The following is a 21,828-nucleotide window of genomic DNA, read 5'->3' as shown; positions in this document are numbered from 1 at the left end:
AAGTGTCAGGAATAATGAATCTGTACTTCACAGATACATTCAGGTCTTGGACTTGCTCATACAGTTATGAACTGTTGAAATGAAGGTCACTTACTTTGTGGATATGCTTTCAGAATAAGTGCTAAGATAACAAATTTGTGTTAAGTTCTGCCCTCCTGTGTCATCATATTAATAAATGTCAGGTGTTTTAGTTGCAAAACAAAAAGGAAGACCTTTTGAGAAATGTTCTCCTTTGCGTTATTAATATTCTGGAATCTAATGCAGTTTCTCAAGAACGGTTAAAGTTGATGATATTAAAATACTGGCAGCAAATTATTATTTAAGTATCTGCACGTGTTAATATAAGAAAATAAATGCAAATAAGATGCCATTTTATGTATATCTGAATTGCTATAATTTTTTTGCATTATTTAGTAGTATGTAAATACTTAAACTTTGAACTAAAATAAAGCCTCTTTGAGAAGACCAACCAAAATTGAATTGAGAAATGGTCCTCTAGGGGGTTGGTCCACTCATTGAAGATTGCCAGTATGCATAATACATGATAGTACTTATATTTGTCACAAGAAATCTGATCTGAATAAAAGGGTCTTTAAAATAAAGTGGTCTTTTGGTGAGGTTTGACTGCACATTTTATTAGGGAAAAGTGGCATCTTCCTCACCTTCCATCAGCCGATTTCCATGTCTGAAAGCCCACTGTAAATCTTTCAGGAACCTGTTCAATTACCCAAAAAAATCTATCTACAGTGAAACCATAAATACCAGACTGGGAGGAGGGGGATGCAGCAGCAGTATCTCTCCCTAAGTGTCTATGTAAGGCTCATGCTGTGAGAGGGGAAGAGTGAGGAGGGAGGATCATGTTTCAGTCACTCTGTCTCAGTCTGTGTGGGAGACTACAAAAAAGGGAGGAAGAGAAGCAGGGGTATGGGAATCTGATTGGTCAGAGCACACAGCACAGTTCATACATCACACCAGGAAGAGCCCGTCCACTCCGCAAGCATGGAGAAAGAAAATTAAAGTTTATTAAAATAACAGAGTGAAAATCTTTCATGTATTGAAGCAACTAATTTTTGTCAGGTAAAAGAGTAGTAAAACCAAAAATTTGTGAAAAAGATCGTACAAATTAATCAACACAATCTGCAACAACCCATATACCACAAATGCCTATCAATCCATATTTGTTAATAGGTATATTTTTATGTATACAATCTAAAATTTCAGAAAACTTACAGAATTGACGTCACTTGATGTAATTTATTGTTGTTTTTTTCAATTTAGTAGTTAAATGTCTGTATTTTAGAATTTTTGGCAATGTTGAGACCAAATAGAGATATTATGAATGAAATATTACAAGGCTTCCTAAGGTTGTTTAACAGCACGAGGTAATCTAATTTTTCTGTGGTGTTTATTTGACAGATGTGGGCTCTGTGGAAGGTCTGGCTTATCACCGAGCCTGGGATACTCTCTACTGGACAAGCTCCACTACCTCATCCATCACGCGCCATACTGTAGACCAGAGTCGGAGAGGGGCCTTTAACAGACAGGCTGTTATCACCATGTCTGAGGATGACCACCCCCATGTTCTAGCACTCGATGAATGCCAAAAGTATGCAAATGATTTCAGATCTTATGTAATTTATGCCTTACAATTTAAGCTGTAGTGCTTTATTGTTTCTTCAGACAGATGTTTCTCCAGATACAGGAGGAATTTAAAGGATATTTACACTTAACCTTTTTTCTAGAGAATGCATATTTATAGATGTCGGCCAATTAACATCTGCCAGGAGTTGAAGAGGGACAGTTATTTACGTTCTCTTAAGCCTTATGTCTTGTTTCCTACTTCTGTTTTGAATCCATACTTTGAATTGACCTTGTATAATCTGTTATAGAAAGGAAAAATATGCTTGCTTGAAGTACATGAAAAATGGTAGAAGAACTATGTAGCAGATTGCTAGAACCATTGCATATTTATTGGACAAAACTACCGCAATGTCTTTTATTACATTAATTTTTAACCTGTATTAAATAAATGGGACTGAGCTGCAATACTAAGCACAGCCCATGTGTGGTGCTGTTTCTGGAAAAGAAACAACACTTTAACAGCTTTATTACACCAGCACAATTATTATAACTTAATCCATTTGGTCATGAATAAAACTACTATAATACTGCCTCCTATATACAAGAATATAACTACTATATTACTTTCCCCTATATACAAGAATGTAACTACTATAATACTGCCCCTATATACAAGAATATAACTACTATATTACTTCCCCCTATATACAAGAATGTAACTACTATAATACTGCCCATATATACAAGAATATAACTACTATAATACTGCCCCTATATACAAGAATATAACTACTATAATACTGCCCCTATATACAAGAATATAACTACTATAATACTGCCCCCTATATATAAGAATATAACTACTATAATACTGCCCCTATATACAAGAATATAACTACTATAATACTGCCCCCTATATACAAGAATATAACTACTAGAATACTGCCCCCTATATATAAGAATATAACTACTATAATACTGCCCCCTATATACAAGAATATAACTACTATAATACTGCCCCTATATACAAGAATATAACTACTAGGGGGCGGTATTATAGTAGTTATATTCTTGTATATAGGGGGCAGTATTATAGTAGTTATATTCTTGTATATAGGGGGCAGTATTATAGTAGTTATATTCTTGTATATAGGAGCAGTATTATACTAGTTATATTCTTGTACATAGGGGGCAGTATTATACTAGTTATATTCTTGTATATAGGGGGCAGTATTATAGTAGTTATATTCTTGTATATAGGGGCAGTATTATAGTAGTTATATTCTTATATATAGGGGGCAGTATTAGAGTAGTTATATTCTTGTATATAGGGGGCAGTATTATAATAGTTATATTCTTGTATATAGGGGCAGTATTATAGTAGTTATATTCTTGTATATATGGGCAGTATTATAGTAGTTACAGACTCTGGGCTTTCCCAGGATCATCAGCCCAGGACCCCTCCCCTCCACCTGGGTCAGAAGCCATGCATAGTCCTAACAGGGAGCTCACAAGCACACGTCTATCCTCTCCTATGGACAAGAATATAACTAGTATAATACTGCCCCCTATGTACAAGAATATAACTAGTATAATACTGCTCCTATATACAAGAATATAACTACTATAATACTGCTCCCTATATACAAGAGTATAACTACTATAATACTGCCCCCTATATACAAGAATATAACTACTATAATACCGCCCCCTATATACAAGAATATAACTACTATAATACTGCCCCCTATATACAAGAATATAACTACTATAATACTGCCCCCTATATACAAGAATATAACTACTATAATACTGTCCCTATATACAAGAATATAACTACTATAATACTGCCTCCTATGTACAAGAATATAACTACTATAATACTGCCCCTATATACAAGAATATAACTACTATAATACTGCTCCTATATACAAGAATATAACTACTATAATACTGCCCCCTATATACAAGAATATAACTACTATAATACTGCCCCTATGTACAAGAATATAACTACTATAATACTGCCCCCTATATACAAGAATATAACTACTATAATACTGCCCCTATGTACAAGAATATAACTACTATAATACTGCCCCCATATACAAGAATATAACTACTATAATACTGCCCCCTATGTACAAGAATATAACTACTATAATACTGCCTCCTATATACAAGAATATAACTACTATAATACTGCTCCTATATACAAGAATATAACTACTATAATACTGCTCCTATATACAAGAATATAACTACTATAATACTGCCCCCATATACAAGAATATAACTACTATAATACTGCTCCTATATACAAGAATATAACTACTATAATACTGCTCCTATATACAAGAATATAACTACTATAATACTGCTCCCATGTACTACGAATAACTACTTTAAAATTAAGCCCCAAAACTGCTTACAGTGCAATACGGGGGATGGCAATGTAATTATTACTTTTGTCTCAGTCATGTAAGTTGCAATGTTTTATTTCCCCGTCACAGCAGTCGCAAGTACCTATGAGGCAGGCACTGGATGTGTAAGTGCTGCTTGGCTTTCCTCACAGCACGCTGCCATCCCCTCCCCTCTGCTAGAGTGACGGGTCTAGCTGTCTCCTGATTGGCCGCTAGAGCCGTCACTTAGAGCAATGAGTGGCTTAGGCGACCGCCACGCCAAGTAAGTTTCTCCGTCATGCCACTTGCCTGAACGAGACAGAAGGTAATGTTACACTGTCCTCCCCTATATGTATTTAGGCCTCAAAATTGCGGACGGATTGTTTGATACTACCGCCTGTACAAAAAAATTAAGAAATAATGTACCTTATAATATGGAATTTAATGCGTTGAGGAAGAATTTTTACGTGTGACCAGTTTTGGATTTTATTTATTAGCATATCCATTTTTCCCTGTTTCCACTTCAAAGCATGCTAATAAATATACATCTCAGTGAGCTTTACATAGAGGAGATTCAAATGTGAATATTTACTGTATAGTCAATGAAATGTACTTACCATAAATGAGTAGGAACTGGGAAAAAGACAGATATCGGGAAATGTCGGCACGGAATTCAAGTTGCATCAATTCTTTAAGGGTTTCCCAGTGGCCATGTCAGCTCTTTTGTGTTATTAGTTTAAAGCCTAATGATCCGTTGTCACTTTTATCATGTACAGAAGAGCCATGTGTTTGTCAAATACTAATCATGTCAATCTGTTCAAGCAAAACATCTCTTCATTTAGTCTAATGTTATTCTTGGCAGTAAAATAAATGTGAAGTTTAAGGGTCATTCATTATGTAACATACAGCACAGCGCTCTTTATACTCATGAGGATGAAACAAATAGCACCATGTGCAACGTCCTGACAAAATCATAAATTAAAAACGTTCTCAGTCATTCTTAATATTTTAGATGGACCCGTCAAGGATAAGCATACATGGCAATGGTTTGCAATTCAGTAGGAAATGACGTCTCTGAGCCATGAAGATCATCATGGGATATTACTAGCATCTAACGAATTCATACCCTGTATTCTCATATTCATGGTTTGGCTCTCATATTAGCTGAAACTAAGAAACATTCTTAATGGGACTATCCTGTTTGGAAAATCCATTTTCATATCCTAACTTGGACATTTTGAGTTAATAAATAGGAATTCCTAATTCTGGACCTCCATCCATTAGACTTAGCAGAGATCACTTACAAAGAGAATTTCTCTTTGGAGGACCCAACGTATCTGTACAGCCAATTGATTTTAATGGGCAACATGTAATGCTCCTTTTGACCTGTGGTGGTGCTGCAGGGGAATTGAACACTTAATGCCGGATTACCCTGCAGATTACAATTGATTGCTGGGGACATCCTTTGGTTATCCTATTTTCAGGGAATGCTTGTAACAAGAGGAAATTGTTCAATGCCGGCAATCCCTTTAAGGACATTTGTTTTTTGGGTCCACAATGCTTATAATCACTAGGTCTTCTACTCAGACCAGGAAAACTCGACACACTTCTACCGCAAAACATTATAGTTTTATCTTTGTTATATTGTACCACCACACAAATACAATCTCATACTTCACTTACTAGTGCTAAAGAGTTAAACTCATGCAAAGGAGGTCTAAAAATGTAACAACCCTAGCCTTGTCCGCCTTTACAGGCATTTTTTTTTTAATGCTCCAATGCATGTCTTTGTCAATTTACACTGATATGAATAGCACCTGCAACAGTAATGCCCCACTCGTGGCCCAGGGCCCACATACAGCACTCATCGGCTTCATGTACGGTCCCCAGGGAAAGGCAAATTAATTTTGCACAGTTGCCCATCAGCGCGCCTGTACAGTATGTTGAGTTCTCCGCTCAACCATAAAGAAGAACTCTTCTGTTTTCGTCTCTGTTAGGGGCACGCTGTAGTATCTTTCTCACCCTAAAAACTTTTGTTGTATTTATGTTTATATATATATATATATATATATATATATATCTACACTACATATGGGATTTTATATTTGCCTGTGCTCTGTGTTGTCTGTGTTCCATGTATTTTGGCACAAATGAAAACATCTCGGAAGACCTGTTTTTGAAAAAAAAATATTTGAGTCCTTACTTGTGAAATTTAATTGATAGAGAAAACAATACCCAAAAATATAGCTGTGTAAAAATAATCAAACGTTTGTATGCCTACCCATTGACCCAGCCCTGACTGAATGTAATCTATTGCCCTTTGATGGATCTATAGGCCACAAATGAGGCCCCTTTAAGATGTCATGTTGACCACCAATGACCTACAAGGTTGGTTAGGCAACTGGTCAATCCTTTGCTCATACTTGTTGAAACTATTGAAAACATAAGAATACCCGAGAAAACCGGCAGAACTGTTTATTACAAACTATCGAGATTGATGTTCAGCTTTCTACTTACAGTATAGAAATTATGACCAAAAAGCGGAGTAGAGAAGAAACCATATTTTTTCATGGTATTATAGCATATTAATCCATTTATTTATGAGCTAAACTATTCCATTTCAGTTAAGATTATCCCTTAAAAAAATTAAATACACTTTTTGTATAGGGTCAATATGATATACTGGTAGCGTGGCTAGGCGACCGAGAAACTGATGTGATGTAACTATCAGAATTTCTATAGGTTATTAAATTGGACAACTTTTACATCTATCATTAATACAGATAGATTTGGCCCTGGCCACAAAATAATACACATATAAAATTGGTAAAAATTGAATGTATTATTTTTTCTTTCACGCCTCTCGATTCTCATACCCTAAGTATGTATTGCCAAGTGCGGTTCTTGATTCCTCTTTATTTACATTTTATAAGTCTCTGTAAAATTAATGTGTCCAAATTAAATCTGATATTTCCAGTTCACATTTAAATGTTCTTCTATTTTCATTTTCAGTTTAATGTTTTGGACTAACTGGAATGAACAACACCCAAGTATCATGAGGTCCACCCTTTCTGGGAAAAATGCCCAAGTCATTGTGAGCACTGACATTGTTACTCCGAATGGCCTGACTATTGATCACTCTGCCGAGAAACTCTACTACTCTGATGGTAGCTTGGGGAAGATAGAGAGATGTGAATATGATGGATCACACAGATATGTAAGTAAAAAAATAATAATTATATTGACCTATATATTATTTTCTATGTAATATAAGGTTTTAGGCCCCTGGACAAAATATTTAATTGGGGCCTCCATTAGGGCTTCATTGTAGGAGTTATATACAGTTAAAGAAAAAAAAATTGTCCCGTTGTTAATGAGATTAATCTGTCTGGCAGAATTTTATTGTAAAGTTATTATTATGATGAGATGTTTTTGAACCGCCACGCTTTGTTTACTAAATGTTTTTCTTTTTGCATATTTTTACATTGATATTTTACATATTTTGCTTCGCCTGGAGTCTATAATATTCCCACTCCAACTCTAGGGACTGTGGGCCATCTGCCTATTTTGGCCTAGAAGTACTGGTGGCCCATCCGAGTTGTACCCGTGCGCGGCACGTTGTCACGAATCCCCCATAGACTAGAGTCTATGGAGGGATGCATGACATGCAGTAAAATAGGACATGTCCTATTTTTTCATGGACCCTTCAAACGCTCCATTGAAACAACCCCATTGAAACACATGAGTCCGTATAATGACCGTTGTTTTAACGGCCGTCACACGGACGTGATACACGCTCGTCTGAATGAGCCCTTACTGTGTTTCTGATTCATACAGCAAATTAATTAGAAAAATCTTGTAGTTGCTGTGACTTCCCGTTATCTAATAGATCATTTCATTCCTCAAACATACCTTAATATTGCAGCAAATATTGGTAGCCCTGGGTGAGTTTTATTATTTATACTGCAAGGTGTTTCCACGCTGTGTTCTTCCATGTTGTAGAGTTGGTGCTTGTCACACAGCATTTTAGGTAGATCATGAAAAGTTTTCTATCAGAACAAATATTTCAATCATACTGATCTCCATTTACAAGTATCAGTACCAGTCTGGTATTGGTCAGAGGAAAGAACCTGAAGTGTCATGTTGTTTATTCCTATCCGCTTTGAAGGTGGCCACACATAGACACATGACATCTCGTGACAGAGTATCAGGAAATCATAAAGATATGATAAAAATAATTATTAGGTCTACGGAAATCTGCTCCATCGGTCTCCATCAGACACTTATCAGATCCTTAAATCGATCTAAGCTATACAATACTGTTACTACTTCACCCATTTTGCCTGGTAATAATTTATACTTGGAACCGTCCCTGTCCAAAAGCTACGCAGAGCAAAAACACAAACAAAAGGACCATACAATTCGCCCTCAGTACCTCATTTTTCTGGTTCGAGTCTTGCTACTCTGCTGGCCTCATTACTTTGATGCAAGGTAGTTCTTTGGGGGTATTATTTTTTTTAATGAATATGTAGGGACTCTCATCAGAGAAAGCAATGTTCAGGGGCAACAGGACTAAGTATAGTCGTCCACTTAGCCTATGTGTCAACAGCAGTCGAAGGTCAAGTCAGAATTGGAGGAAAAATCATAGTCAAAAGTAATTGAGTGGCACTGGAGAAAATTGGGTCACGGGGCAGATGATCAACTACAGGCAGATAAATGCACTACCGTAGGAGAAGGCAGGAGAATGGTTAGAAATAATCTGGATTAGAAATCAGTTGAAGAGGTCAAAATTGAGAGATTAAAAAAAAAACAAAAACTGGATTTTCAGTGGCATAAAGCAAGAGCGACAGTCCTGCGGGATGTCCCATTATCTTAAAATTCAATGTTTTCCTGTTATTTTCTTCCCAAAGTTTTCGCAAAAAAAGTTGTTGTTTTTTCTCTCCAAAAGATTTATTTTCCTTATCATTTCACATTTTCTATGTAACAAAAGCTAATAAAAGAAAAGTATAGAAGTATTATTCTTTTATGCAGTTACTTCTGATAACTCTCATTGGCATATCTCCCAATATAAATCTGTCACTGCCAAGAACGAGGCTTAGAGTACAATGTCTTTGTCTTATGTAAAAAAATAAAAAAATAATCACGAATAGCCGCCTTGCGTTCTGCAACATTCAGGGATCCGGATCAGTGCAGATTTAAAAGTGTTTTAAAATTGGGTTTTGACATCCTGTCTTTTGATTTCTTGTGTATGCAAAAAAAAAAACTCTGCGCAAATGTTTTTGCTCTTCGTACAACACAATTCAGTGACTGAAAGTCTTTTAGAAAAGCAAGATTTTTTGAACAATACCCTCTGACCAATTATTCTTGTTCGCAGCGGCTCCTGTGCGTTCTTACCTCATAACATGTTTGTGACCTGTGATTACAGAAAAACAATTTGTCTCCCGCAGTGACTTATGGCACTATTCAAATATACTTATCAAGGCTGGACACCTCAATGCTTTGTACCTTCACACCTCTTGAAAAATTACCCACTCCTTATGACAAATGTCTACTTACGCTGAATTAGAAAAGACTATACAAATATGTTTGCAAGATAGATGAAGATGTAATCTTTTTTGTATGTATTCCTCAGGGGACGACCAATCATTTTAATTTGGGAGCGTGGTCTAATTTATTAAAAATGCATGCCAAATTTAGAATATATGAGCAATATATTCTATGTGCAGAAAAAAACCCATAAGTAACTTTTCCCAGGTTTTTCAATGTCAGACCAGTTGGATATTGACGTACTAGAATTGGGGAAAATTGTTGGCAAAATAACACTTTTTTTCCAAATGTGTCCTACTTGACTTTTTTATATGATAGGACGTAGTGACATCACAGAGGCTATGATTGAAAACTAGTATACCCAACCAAAGTGATGTAGGGGCCCGCTATGTTCTTTGTAGCCCAAATGTATCCCCAAGCATATCGCCATGCATTGGAACTTCAATGGACCCTAAAGGTATGTCCACACGTAGTGTAGACACTGTGGATTTTCCGCAACGCATTTCATTGCGCAAAATCTGCAGCGTAATACAGTAGCAGCAAAGTGGATGACATTTGAACAAATCTCATCACACGCTGCATAAAAATGATTCAGAGAAAAAAACGTAATCTCAGAAGTCCGGGCTGCACAGACGACAGAGGGACGTGTCACCATGACTACCAAAAATGGGGTAAGCTTGTTTTGGGTTTTTTTAAACGCTGTTTTCCGCTGCGGACATTCCGCCGTAAAACTGCACCACAATTTAGTGTGGTTTTTCAACCGGAATTTCCTGCGAGTTCCAGGGTGGATACGTTGTGTACTTTTACGCTGTGTACGTTTATGCAGCGTATCTGCCCTGTGTGAACATGGTCTATGGATATACAATAGGATACATAGAATATTGGAGCTTACCCACTCATATGTGTGTAATATACAGATGTGTCCACCCATCTCTTTGCTTGAATTTGGTTCAGGACTCCAATTTATCATAAAACAAATTCAATGCAATATCGTGACATGCTAGCGAAACCCTTAACAGGCTGCAACTCACATCACAACCTTAGTGGGCCACACATAGACACATATAGCATAGACTTTCATGACAGAGTATCGCAAAATCACGTATTTTTTTCGAAGCTGTTCATTTCGCGCCATACAACTCAGAATATGTTGAAATAAGAAGAAAGGTAAGGAAGGACACATCTGTATGACCCCTGGGGAAGCCACCATGCTCAGCCATACGTGTGGGGATACATGTTATCTCAACTGCTCATAGAGATGTAATGTATATTGATTGTCTCCATTTATCTGCTGTTTTCACTACATTTATTTCATCCATTGTATTGGACTTGCACTGTTGATACTTATCCTTATACTTAGATCAGTTCTGTGTGACTATTGTCATTACAGGGCGTTGCATTCCCATGTAACTAGGGCTCCTGTGGTTGTCCCAGTTAGAGTGGAAAACTGCTTTTTTAAATGTAATTGTGTATCTATATATATGGTGGCTATATCTATATATAGAGTGAGAATGTTTTTTGTTTTTTTTACAAAAGCAGTTTCTTCACTATATATATATATATATATATATATATATATATATATATATATATATATATATATATATATATATGTATATATATATATATATATATACAGCACACAAGAAAATGTTGACAGCACACTGCGAACATCAATGTCACCTAAGCCACTAAATATAAATAAATATGCATTACTGCTAAATCTACTTACAATAGGGAGGTTCTCAGTGCACATTTTTATCAAATTGTGAGCCCACCTGCCAGGACAAGGCAACCTCTATGAGGTGGGGACCTATGCTGCACATACACCCAGAACTGAGACTAAACCTACATATTCTTGGGGATGGTAGGAACCAGCATTAAACTAATTAAAATCACCCAAGGCAGAATGGAAGGAGTGCAAGATCTAAAAATGGAGGCAGTCACTAACCCCACATTTATGAATCACATAAACAATACAAAAGTTTGAACAGCACATTCCAACAAAATAAAACAAAACGTGATACAGGTGCAAGAACGCCAGTGACTGCACATTTGTATAGCACACAAGACAATGGCGACAGCACACTGCGAACACCAATGCCACCTAAACTACTAAATATAAATAAATATGCATTACTGCTAAATCTACTTACAATAGGGTTGTTCTTAGCACACATTTTGATCAAATTGTGTGAGCCCACCTGCCATAACAAGGCGATCTCTATGAGGTGGGAACCTACGCTGCACATACACCCAGAACTGGGACTAAACCTACATATTCTTGGGGATGGTAGGAACCAGCAATAAACAAATACATATATAGCCTGGAAGGACTTCAAACCGTGCACATAGCCATGTCCAATACATATAAGTAAATAAACATACAGATAAACAAACATACAGATGTAGCCGTCTTTATCTTGAATTTTAACACCTTAAATACACAGTCAAGATCCTTCATCGTGACTTTTACAATGACTTTTGTTGTGTGATATCATGCTGCGGCAAGTTATCAGAGTCAAGCTAAAGACTAGCTACATCTGTATATACTATACATATTATATATGAGAATAATTGACTGAAACAAAAAGTTATCAAGTTTGTATCCAATTTCAAGTAAGTTAGTAAAGTTTTTGCAAAAATATGTTTTAGGCTTCGTTCACATCAGCGTCGGGTTCCGTTCATGGATTCCGTTTGACTTTTCTTTCAAAGGAACCCATGAACGGAAAGACAAATTGAAAACTTAGCTTTCGTCTGTGTTACCATTGATTTCAATGGTAATGTTTCCTTTGCAAATGGTTTCCTTTTGCCTCTGTTCCGTAAGGATTCTGTTTTGTTTTTTTGTTTTTTTTAGCAGAAACAGTATTGTAGTTGACTACACTATTGTAACCATGTGGGCTAAAAACTACTTTTTTCATACAGTTATCTATTGATTTGTTTATTTTATTATTTTGGTCACTACATAGACATATACACTAAATTTGTATTATATTTCCGTTACTTTGGGGCGATCTTTATAAATCTCTTGATCTTCGTATTATTCTATGTGCCTAGTCCCTGATTTATTGCTATAGTTTAAAAAAATTGAAGGACAAGAAGCATCAGGGCTTTTTGATTCCATTTATATAATGTGCAAATATTGTAGTTAGCACGACTATTCATGTGTTTAATATTTTCATCAAATACAGGCTATTTCCTTTATGACTCTCTTTTATAGATGACTGCCGTTACCGTAAAACACAGCGCCACAAAGTCATAATCCAACTCATATTGATTAAAATGTAATAATTGCCCAGGAATTTCTTACTTTATAGTGTGGTGTAAAATTGTCTTATGAGTGTAACTTAATATTTTATTCGATATTTAACTGCAAAGTTATTTCCTAGTAGTTTTTTTTTTCCATCAGAATGAATCTTTCCTGTGAGAAAAGCATAAAAACATTTTTTTTTTTAATATCCCTCATTTAAGTATACCATATCTCACTACACTTTTTTAATTTTTATTTTTGGGAGACACTGTAACTTGGAGTACATATGGTCGGTTGCATTTAAACACATTAGGTGCATTGATTTTTATATTCACTCAATTACTCACTAGTCACAGTCCAATCGGCTGTAAAAATACAAAGTAGGTACAAATATTGGTCCTATTAGAAAAAGTGGATATAAAGACAGTAAAAGATTTTCTCTATTCCATCTCGCAATCACATTTGCGCTAAATCCACTTTTTTGTATAAGAGCTCCATTACCCTAGATAAAAACAAATTTTAGGAAATAGTAGAAAAGCCAACAAACATTATGAATAATATTATTAATAATAATAATAATAATAATAATACTACAACTACTATAATAATAACAATAATAATAATATTATTAATAATAATTAAAATAATAACTTTATTCATAGTAATAATATTAGTAATAATAATAATTACAATACTAATAACAATAATCACTATAGTAATAGCAATAATCATAATTAAATAATAATAACAGTAAGAATAATAATAGCAACAACTATATTCATAGTAATAATATTAGTAATAATAATAATTACATATTCCCAGATTTACCACTCCTTGCATACAAACAGCCACCAAACCTAAGGAATCTCCTGGTCAGAAGTGCCCTCTCACCACCATCAGAGACTGGCACTTTTCCTTGCAACAGTAGAAAATGCAAGACCTGTACCAACATCTGGTCATCAAACACCATCCAGATACCAAACACGCAGCAGGACTATAAAATCACTGGCACGTTCTCCTGTACATCCTCCAATGTAGTGTACATGATCCTGTGTACAAGGTGCATCAATAAAGGAATCTACATTGGAGAAACAATACAAAAACTACAAACCAGGATGAATCTTCACAGACATACAATAAAACAGGAGGTGGATACACCCGTGGGAAAACACTTCTCTGGACCAGACCACAGTTTGGCAGATTTAAAGGTACTCATTCTGAAGGGTCATTTTAAAAACAACAGAGAAAGAAAAATTTGGGAATTCAAGATGATGATAAAATTCCAGTCATTGACACAAGGCCTCAATCTAACACCAGGATTTATGAGCCACTACATGGACACACGTCACGTCCCCCATCAGACTGACTCCAGATGCCTTAACTCCTAAGTCATCACCCCTATAACCTCAGTTTTATTGCCCCGGCTTATCTTAATGATGTATCACCTCATGTACTAATTGTCTTTGTGTAACATCTAAATGTTGTGCTTTTTTCTAAGTCATTCATTTGTAAACTGCCTGAAGAAGGAGCCTCTGTGCTCTGAAAGCCGCATATAGAACTTTTATGGTTAGCCAATAAAGGTATCATACCTTCTATACTTTTGTCTTTTTTGACACAAAAGTATTTAACATTGCATATTGTCTCTGGCTAACACGGTACTACACAATTTTTTACTGTACTTCATACTAATCACAATAATCATTATAATAATAATAACAGCAACAACAATAATAATAATAATTATTATTATCTTTTAGATTTCTTGTTAATTATGCAAGGATTGTTTAACTGGTTCCCGACCGCTGGCTGTATTTTTACGGCCAGCGGTCAGGGTCCTTAAAACCCGAGCCATAGACTTTTTACGGCTCAGGTTTTAACTTGCTGCCCGCGCGATCGGGCAGCTGAATGTTGGGTCTCCGGCTGTCAGTGACTGCCGGGGACCCTGAGGAGAGGATAGAAGCAGCTTTCACTGCTTCTGTCTTCTCCGATGTCTTTTTACACAGCGATCAATGAACGCTGTGTATAGGAATAGAGGCAGCGGCCGCGCCGCTGTCTCTATTCCTCCCGGTGATCATGTGACTGGTCACATGATCGCCGGGTGCCGTTACTTACAGACTGCTGCTGGGTCTAACAAGACCCAGCACAGCCCTATTAGTGACAATCGTCACTATGAGAGGGCTGATTTCCCCTGTAACTGGGGCTGCTGTGCAGCTCCAGTTACAGTGGAAAAACATGGTGTAAAAGAAAGAAAAAAAAAATATAAAGTTCCCCAAAGGTCTTTTTTGACCATTGGGGGACAGACCACAGTAATAAAAAAATAGTAAAGTCAAGTGCAAAAAAAAATTAAATAATAAATACACATAAAATACCCACCCCAAAAAAACGTTCCCCCCCCGCCAATCATTGTTGTAACGCTAGCGCTGACCCAATTACTCTAATATAGACATGTAATATATTAAAATTTACGGTAGACAATGACGATCACAAATAAAAGGTCTATTTTTGGGTAAAACTATGTTATTACCAAAAAAAAAGTAGCTGAAACATAAAAAAGCTTATTTTTTTACTATTATTTTCAAACTTTATGAATAAAAATTCTAAAATAGCAAAAAAGGTGTGTATAAAAATGATAAAAAATGAAACCTGCATGGTCTACGGAAAAAACGTCGCAAAAATCACGTCGTTAGCCCAACAAATAAAAAAGTTAGAGCCATTTAACTAACGCGTGCTAAAAAGGGCTAAACGATGTCTGGTCCTGAAGGCGCAAAATAGCCCGGTCCTGAACTGGTTAAAGACCAGAAAGGGACTGTAGTATTAACTTAAAGTAAAAGTCCCCTTTTAATACGGTTTTATTATTTTCATCTAAATAGGATCCAAATATTGTGCTGATTTAATTTCTCAATCTATCTTCATATCGGTCAGAGCTCTGTTTTCTAATACAGAGCTCCAAATCCGCTGTAAAACCATAGATTTAAAAACGAACATGCTGACTCCCTGCACCTTCCACTAGAGGGAGCTCAGGAACTTACTGCATACTATTCTTACATTGAACTTAATAATAGCACAGTATGCAGTAAACTCCTAAGCTCCACCTACAATGCGAACTGTGAATGTGATCCACTCATAAAATAGCCTGCAACTGATGGCGGATCAGCAGGAAAAACACAGAAAATGTAACATTTCTCCCAGACCTGCGGATTAATCTGATTCAGTATGTTATGGATTTGGCATTTATGTGGTTCCCTTATATATTCTTTAAAATGGCTGCAAGTTGTCATATAACAATATAATACCAGCATGAGGTTTTTGTAAATGTTGTGAAGAAAATGGGTTCATTTGAAGCGTTCGACTACAATCAAAAATCTCCCAAGCTGTCTGTTCCTTCACAGAGCTGCTTCATACTGATATCTTTGACATTTTGTTCAATAACTCAACTACATCTGTTCTTATCCTTAGGTAGAACTATGTTTCCACATATCAAGGGAATCACGACTTGTTTTAGAGAATACAAAGTGATAATATTACTGCCTTTGGGGTTTGTATGAAATCAGCACGAACTGCAAATTTTTATACTTTTCATGCTAATTTTGCCAGACTAGGTTTTTCATCCTAGCGTTCTGGGTATTATTTCCCTATGATCCCCAACATCCCCTCCTCCCACGTTGTCACTATGCAAATAAAACAATGTATGCTTCCAAGTTATACTACTTTTCGCTTCTAGCTACATAAAGAGGAGTAGGTTTTAAAAAGATAGTCCCATCAGGGACCGGCATGGATCTCAAAGTATTATTTCTCTTTGATCCCCAACATCTCCATTCCCCCTAACTTTGAGAAAAACAATTTGTGCTTTCAAGTTCTACTACTTTTCATTTCTATCGGCATAGAGATGAGTGGACTTTAAAAAGGGAGTCCCATTAGGGACCGCCATGGGTCTGGCTGCTGAAATCCCTGGTGATCAGCTCATATTGCAAGGGAAAGCTGTGTTCTGCCACACATTATCCTTGTGTTCCTGTAGTGAAAATGCTGTATTACACAGCACCGACTTACTGTATATATGCAAGACCATATGAACCATACTGGGAGCCCATGCGGCTGCTGTAGGGCCCCTGGAGAGGTTGGCTATATCTGTTATTTTTATGGGTACAATGATCCCCTCTACACAGGCCCTACAACGTTTACAAACAAGGGTGCGCTAAGTTACCCCAAGCATCCTGGACCGGTTGTGTTAACAATCTCAAGAGGGGGCCCCATTTCAATTTTTTGCTATGGGATGATCTCACCTCTTTGTACATCCGTGCAGCTAATACATGGTTACACTCAATACTTTGGAGCAGGTACTACTCTTATCTATGGCTCTCTGCTCTTGCTAATAGAGGGGTTAACAGTTGAGGTCCCCATTTTATGATGTCCATATGTCCCACAAGGTGTTGTCCCATCAAGCAGGCTTATCATTATACTATATTTCTAGAAATAAGCTGATAAGTAAAACTTAAACCCCACTACAGAATCTTCTCTCATTCTCCAAAGTCTTACAGTACTTAGCTTGAGTCCTGTTTAGGAGAATACTGGTGTTTCTCCTTTCTGGCTACTTCTGGACTTGACTACACCCGTGACATGAGATGGCAGGCGATACCGTGCTGCACCATCTGGATGACTTATCAGCTGTCCTGTGACTTTAATTTTCTTCCCAGTTCTAGGAGAGTTGCTATTTCAGAAAGACATCAAAGGAACCAAGTATTTTAGCCCCTATATTCTCTGAATTGGTGAGGTCCCTTCGGTTAGCCCCACCACAAACCCCTCTCCTCCAGTGTTCTCTTCATTAAAATGTAAATTGCATTACTTGTGTCCTACAAAACAGATGGCCCCATTACAGGCAGTTATCTCTTAATAATTATTCAGTGCTATTTCCAAAATGTCCTAATATATTGCAATGCTATAACAGGAATTCTATTACATTCTGCACCTGCATTTAAACATTGTATTTAGAGAAATTCGTGAGCATAGTTCCTGGCATCCATTAAAGTAATATGAAGTTAGACGGGCACATTTTCTATGTACATAATACTGTATTGTAGGGGGGCGAATCATGAGAGTACTGTCACAGCGAGCCTTTGTTCTGCCATCTGGCAGGTGACAACTTGCTGGAACTTCATGACTCAACTTAAATTAAACTGAATTGTATCTTCATGGGATAAATATATACCTGTCTAACATTAAAAAAGCTGTGAATGGTTTTCTCCCTCAGTGATGAAATATAAAGAATTGAGTTCTACATAAATTTTAACTTAAGGTATCATCGCATTTCTATTTAAAAAAAATTCTACTTGGATTTGTTTTTTGTCTTGACTGGATAGAGTCTTGAGGAAAATAGTATAGAGCTTTACTTAAAGCTAAATCTATTGTAATCAATATTAAAATCCAACAAACTTCTCACTGGAGGCAAAGATTAAGTTCTCTGCCCTAGCCCTGTATCTGTATACCCTGCCAATGCAGAGGGGTCTTGTTGGTGCCCCAGTGTCACCCAACAGCCAAGGGACATGCATCCCAGCTTCCCAAAATTGTGTTTCTAGACGGCTTTTCCTGGTGGAATGGGGTGGGACTTACAAACATCTCACAATTTGGGACTCAAATATTGGTAAGAATGTAACGGTATCCTGTTTTACGTATCATTTTCATTGGCTATGAGGACTTTCCTTCTGTGTTGGAAACAATTATTGTACATGAAAAGTTGAATCACTTTGGAAATACAATGGTGGAAATGATTAAGACTGGTGTTTCAGATGCCAGTCTAAATCTAAAGAGCTCTGGAATATGATGTGCCTTATTCATTAAATGGCGCACACCCCTTAATAAACTAGGCACATCTCTGGCTGCCGTTGGGCCAGAAAGTCAAATCTACTCCAGACACAAGCTTTATACAGTTTACGACGTCAATTATAGTACATTTGTTGGGCTGTGGAGCTTCACATTCCGTTTTGCTAAGCCCTTTACACTTTTTAGTAAATTAGCGCGAGCGCACAAATGCCTCAAAAGTCAAATTTTGGTTTCACAAATTGCGACTTTTGAGGCATTTGCATCTTTTCTATGAAAGTATAATAATGTCTACTTTACTTCTCTTGTTCTGATCCTGAGTTAGAGCCTGAATCATTCTCCAAAGCAGCATTCATAATTCCCCTGCTTGTTGCTGGAAACAGTTGACATTTTCGTTGACAGACACACCCCTCAACGCTTACCTGAGCTCCTACAATGCAATGCGGCAGTTAGTTTTTCTTAAATAAGATTACTGTACAGTGTCTGATGAAAAGACTACTTTTTGCAGAAAACAACGTTATCTATGTTCTTACTATACGGACCTAGAAAAGCGCCAGTGTGTTCAGAATTTCCATACATTGTTGGCCTGGGACTTTTGTAATGGCAATGTGGTGAGAATGAGCCTAGAAAGGTATTAAATCAACATTAACATTCTAGTTCTTCCATATTCGCTAGCAGCCACCACTTGAACCTATGTGGGGGCTTCTATAAAGTTTCCAAAATGGCTTTTAGTTTGGTCTTCAAAGTGTCTACCTCCGCTCCTTTTGGTTGATGCACTTTAAGATGCCTTTAACATTTTTTCAATAAAAATATTTTCGTAAAATAGAAAATGTGTATCATTATTTATCTGCTGCATTTTAATAATCTTGGGGGACCCCATTTACTAAAAGGGCTGTCTTACTATGGCAACCTCTGTGGACCTGTCTATAGAAGACATTCTCTTTAACTCAGAATTCCCTAATAGATTAATTGAAAATGTTTTTTTTTAGAGCCAGACAGTCTGCATTTAATTATCATTTGAAATTGTAAAAGTAGCATGACTTTAAATTTGGTTTCCTCTCCTGGTCCGATTACAGAATTGGTTTAGAGGGAAATAGGATGAGTAATGTATTTACATTTTTCAGCTTAAGTAACTATTATATTTAAATGATATTTAAATAAGAAAGCATTAAATGTCTGCAAAGTATATTACCATATTAGAATTTAAATGATTGCCTACATTATCAAGAAGTTATGGATAACTGTTACTTTTACTAATTATTTTTATATAACACTACAGCAGTTTCTTGAGTCCATTGGGGATCCCCATCTTTTGTAATTCCCTAATTTCAGTAACACACACATATATACACACTGGGACCAATATCGTAGAAAGCTATATTACCATCATTTACATTATGTTCTTAAAGGCACCTGATCAACTGTTCGAAACCATTGCAAGTATGGGGAAAGCAGGCATAATTCATGCAGGTGTAACCCTTGTCAGACATAGAGGAACTGCTCAAAAGATTTCTAATCATTTGCAAGGAAGGGAGGAGGAGAGACAGGAAGGGAGATGAGATGAAGAGAGAAGGAAGGAAGGTGAGATAGAGAAAGAAACAAGGGCAGGAAGGAAGGTGAAATAGTGCGTGAAATGTGGGCAGGAAGGAAGGTCGGTGAGATAGAAAAAAAAACAAGGGCACGAAGGAAGGTGAAATAGAGAGCGAAATGAGGGAAGGTAGGAAGGAAGGAAAGTGAGATAGAGAGAGAAATGAGGGCAGGAAGGAAGAATGGTGAGATAGAAAAAGAAACGAGGGCAGGAAGGAAGGTGAAATAGAGAGAAACAAGGGCAGGAAGGAAGAGTGGAAGGAAAGTAAGATAGAGAGGGAAATGAGTGAAGGAAGGTGAGAGAGAGAGAAATGGGGAAAGGAAGGTGAGAGAGAGAAATGGGGGCAGGAAAGAAATGAGGCAGAGGGAGGGAGGAAGAAAGAAAGAAGTGAAGGGGGATTTAAGGTAGGGGAGAGAGGGGACTAGGAAAGGGAGGGAAAAAGAAAGGTGTTATGGGACGGAGGAGGAGGAAAGGATGGGAGAGAGCAGGAAGGAAGGAAGGAAAAAAAGAAAGGAGGAAAGAAGGGAAGAGGGAGGTAAAAATGTAAAGGTAAAAATAAATTAATAGTTTTGCATTAAGTAAAATGTTCAAATTCTAATTCCAATCCAAAAATAATTGATAATTTTCATTCATAAGTTTGAATAAAGCCTACGTCATGCATGACATTAGACATTTTGTATACGCAATAATGACTGTACCATTTAATAATATCAATAATATTACTTCATTAAATACAGAAAGATCAGACTTAGAGAAATGTAGTTTATGACCTAGAGATACTTTCTTGCAATGATCACATACTAATAACAGTCTTAACCTCGATACAGAGTCCTAGAATATATACTCGTCAACCGCCACTGTTGATGTAGCAGAGCTGAACTTGTTAATCCTGTATATTCATTTACAGTTGACAAGTCTGTAAATTAGTCAGCCCTGCTTTGTCTGCCCAATTTTGGAAATACATCTCTATTAATTGAGGCTTAAAATGGAGCATTGATTGGCATATCGAGCCATGCTTGGACAATTGTAGTTATTTCAGGTATAGGATTCAGCTGAGTATTGCACAGCCTTTAATATATTCATGTGAATTGGTGGCTTTAATTGCTCTTAAAAAAATACCAGCAGGAATGTGACTTTTCTAGATTACCCAAAACCTCCATGCGGCATTATAAACCGGGAAGGGAAAACGGAATTCATGAACGTTGGGATTTCAAAGCTTATTAACTAATTCCTAAAATCAATATCCCAAACCCTAATTTACAAACAAGGCAGATTAATATTGCCTATACTTCAAAGTATTTTTTACACATGGGCCTAAATTAATTGGTTAGTAAAGCTTATGCAAATGGAGTCAATGGATTTACATGTAAATTAAGCTAACTTTTTGGACGTTGCTGCTCATTTTACTTTGCATTACTTAAGAATTACCTGTTGCTTGCACATGATAGTGGGATTATGGGTTAAGCAAGAACTAGCGGCATCATTGAGCTACATTATCACTTGTATTCATGAGGCACTGGTTCCAAGAAAAAATATTGAGAACATCGGAACAGAATTATATATAACTTAAAGTCTATCCCCATCCATGGTCTAATTTTGCCTAATTTATTTGATGAATTTATCAATTTACATTACGTAAAAAACGTGAA

At 36.6% G+C, this 21,828-nt stretch overlaps 1 protein-coding gene across 5 annotated transcripts in view; it reads left to right on the top strand.

Annotated features, from left to right (window-relative positions):
* Positions 1–21,828, top strand: part of LRP1B (LDL receptor related protein 1B) — a 1,078,540-nt gene that overhangs the window by 864,294 nt on the left and 192,418 nt on the right. For all 5 annotated transcript variants that reach the window (XM_075829239.1, XM_075829241.1, XM_075829238.1 and 2 more), the window contains exons 42-43: positions 1,417–1,606; positions 6,996–7,200. In XM_075829239.1, coding sequence (XP_075685354.1) covers positions 1,417–1,606; positions 6,996–7,200 — 395 coding nt within the window. The remainder of the gene's footprint in view (positions 1–1,416; positions 1,607–6,995; positions 7,201–21,828) is intronic.

Source organism: Rhinoderma darwinii, chromosome 6 (assembly GCF_050947455.1).
Source record: "Rhinoderma darwinii isolate aRhiDar2 chromosome 6, aRhiDar2.hap1, whole genome shotgun sequence".
In the NCBI taxonomy this organism is placed as follows: domain Eukaryota; kingdom Metazoa; phylum Chordata; class Amphibia; order Anura; family Rhinodermatidae; genus Rhinoderma; species Rhinoderma darwinii.
This window is presented reverse-complemented; position numbering and strand designations above follow the sequence as displayed.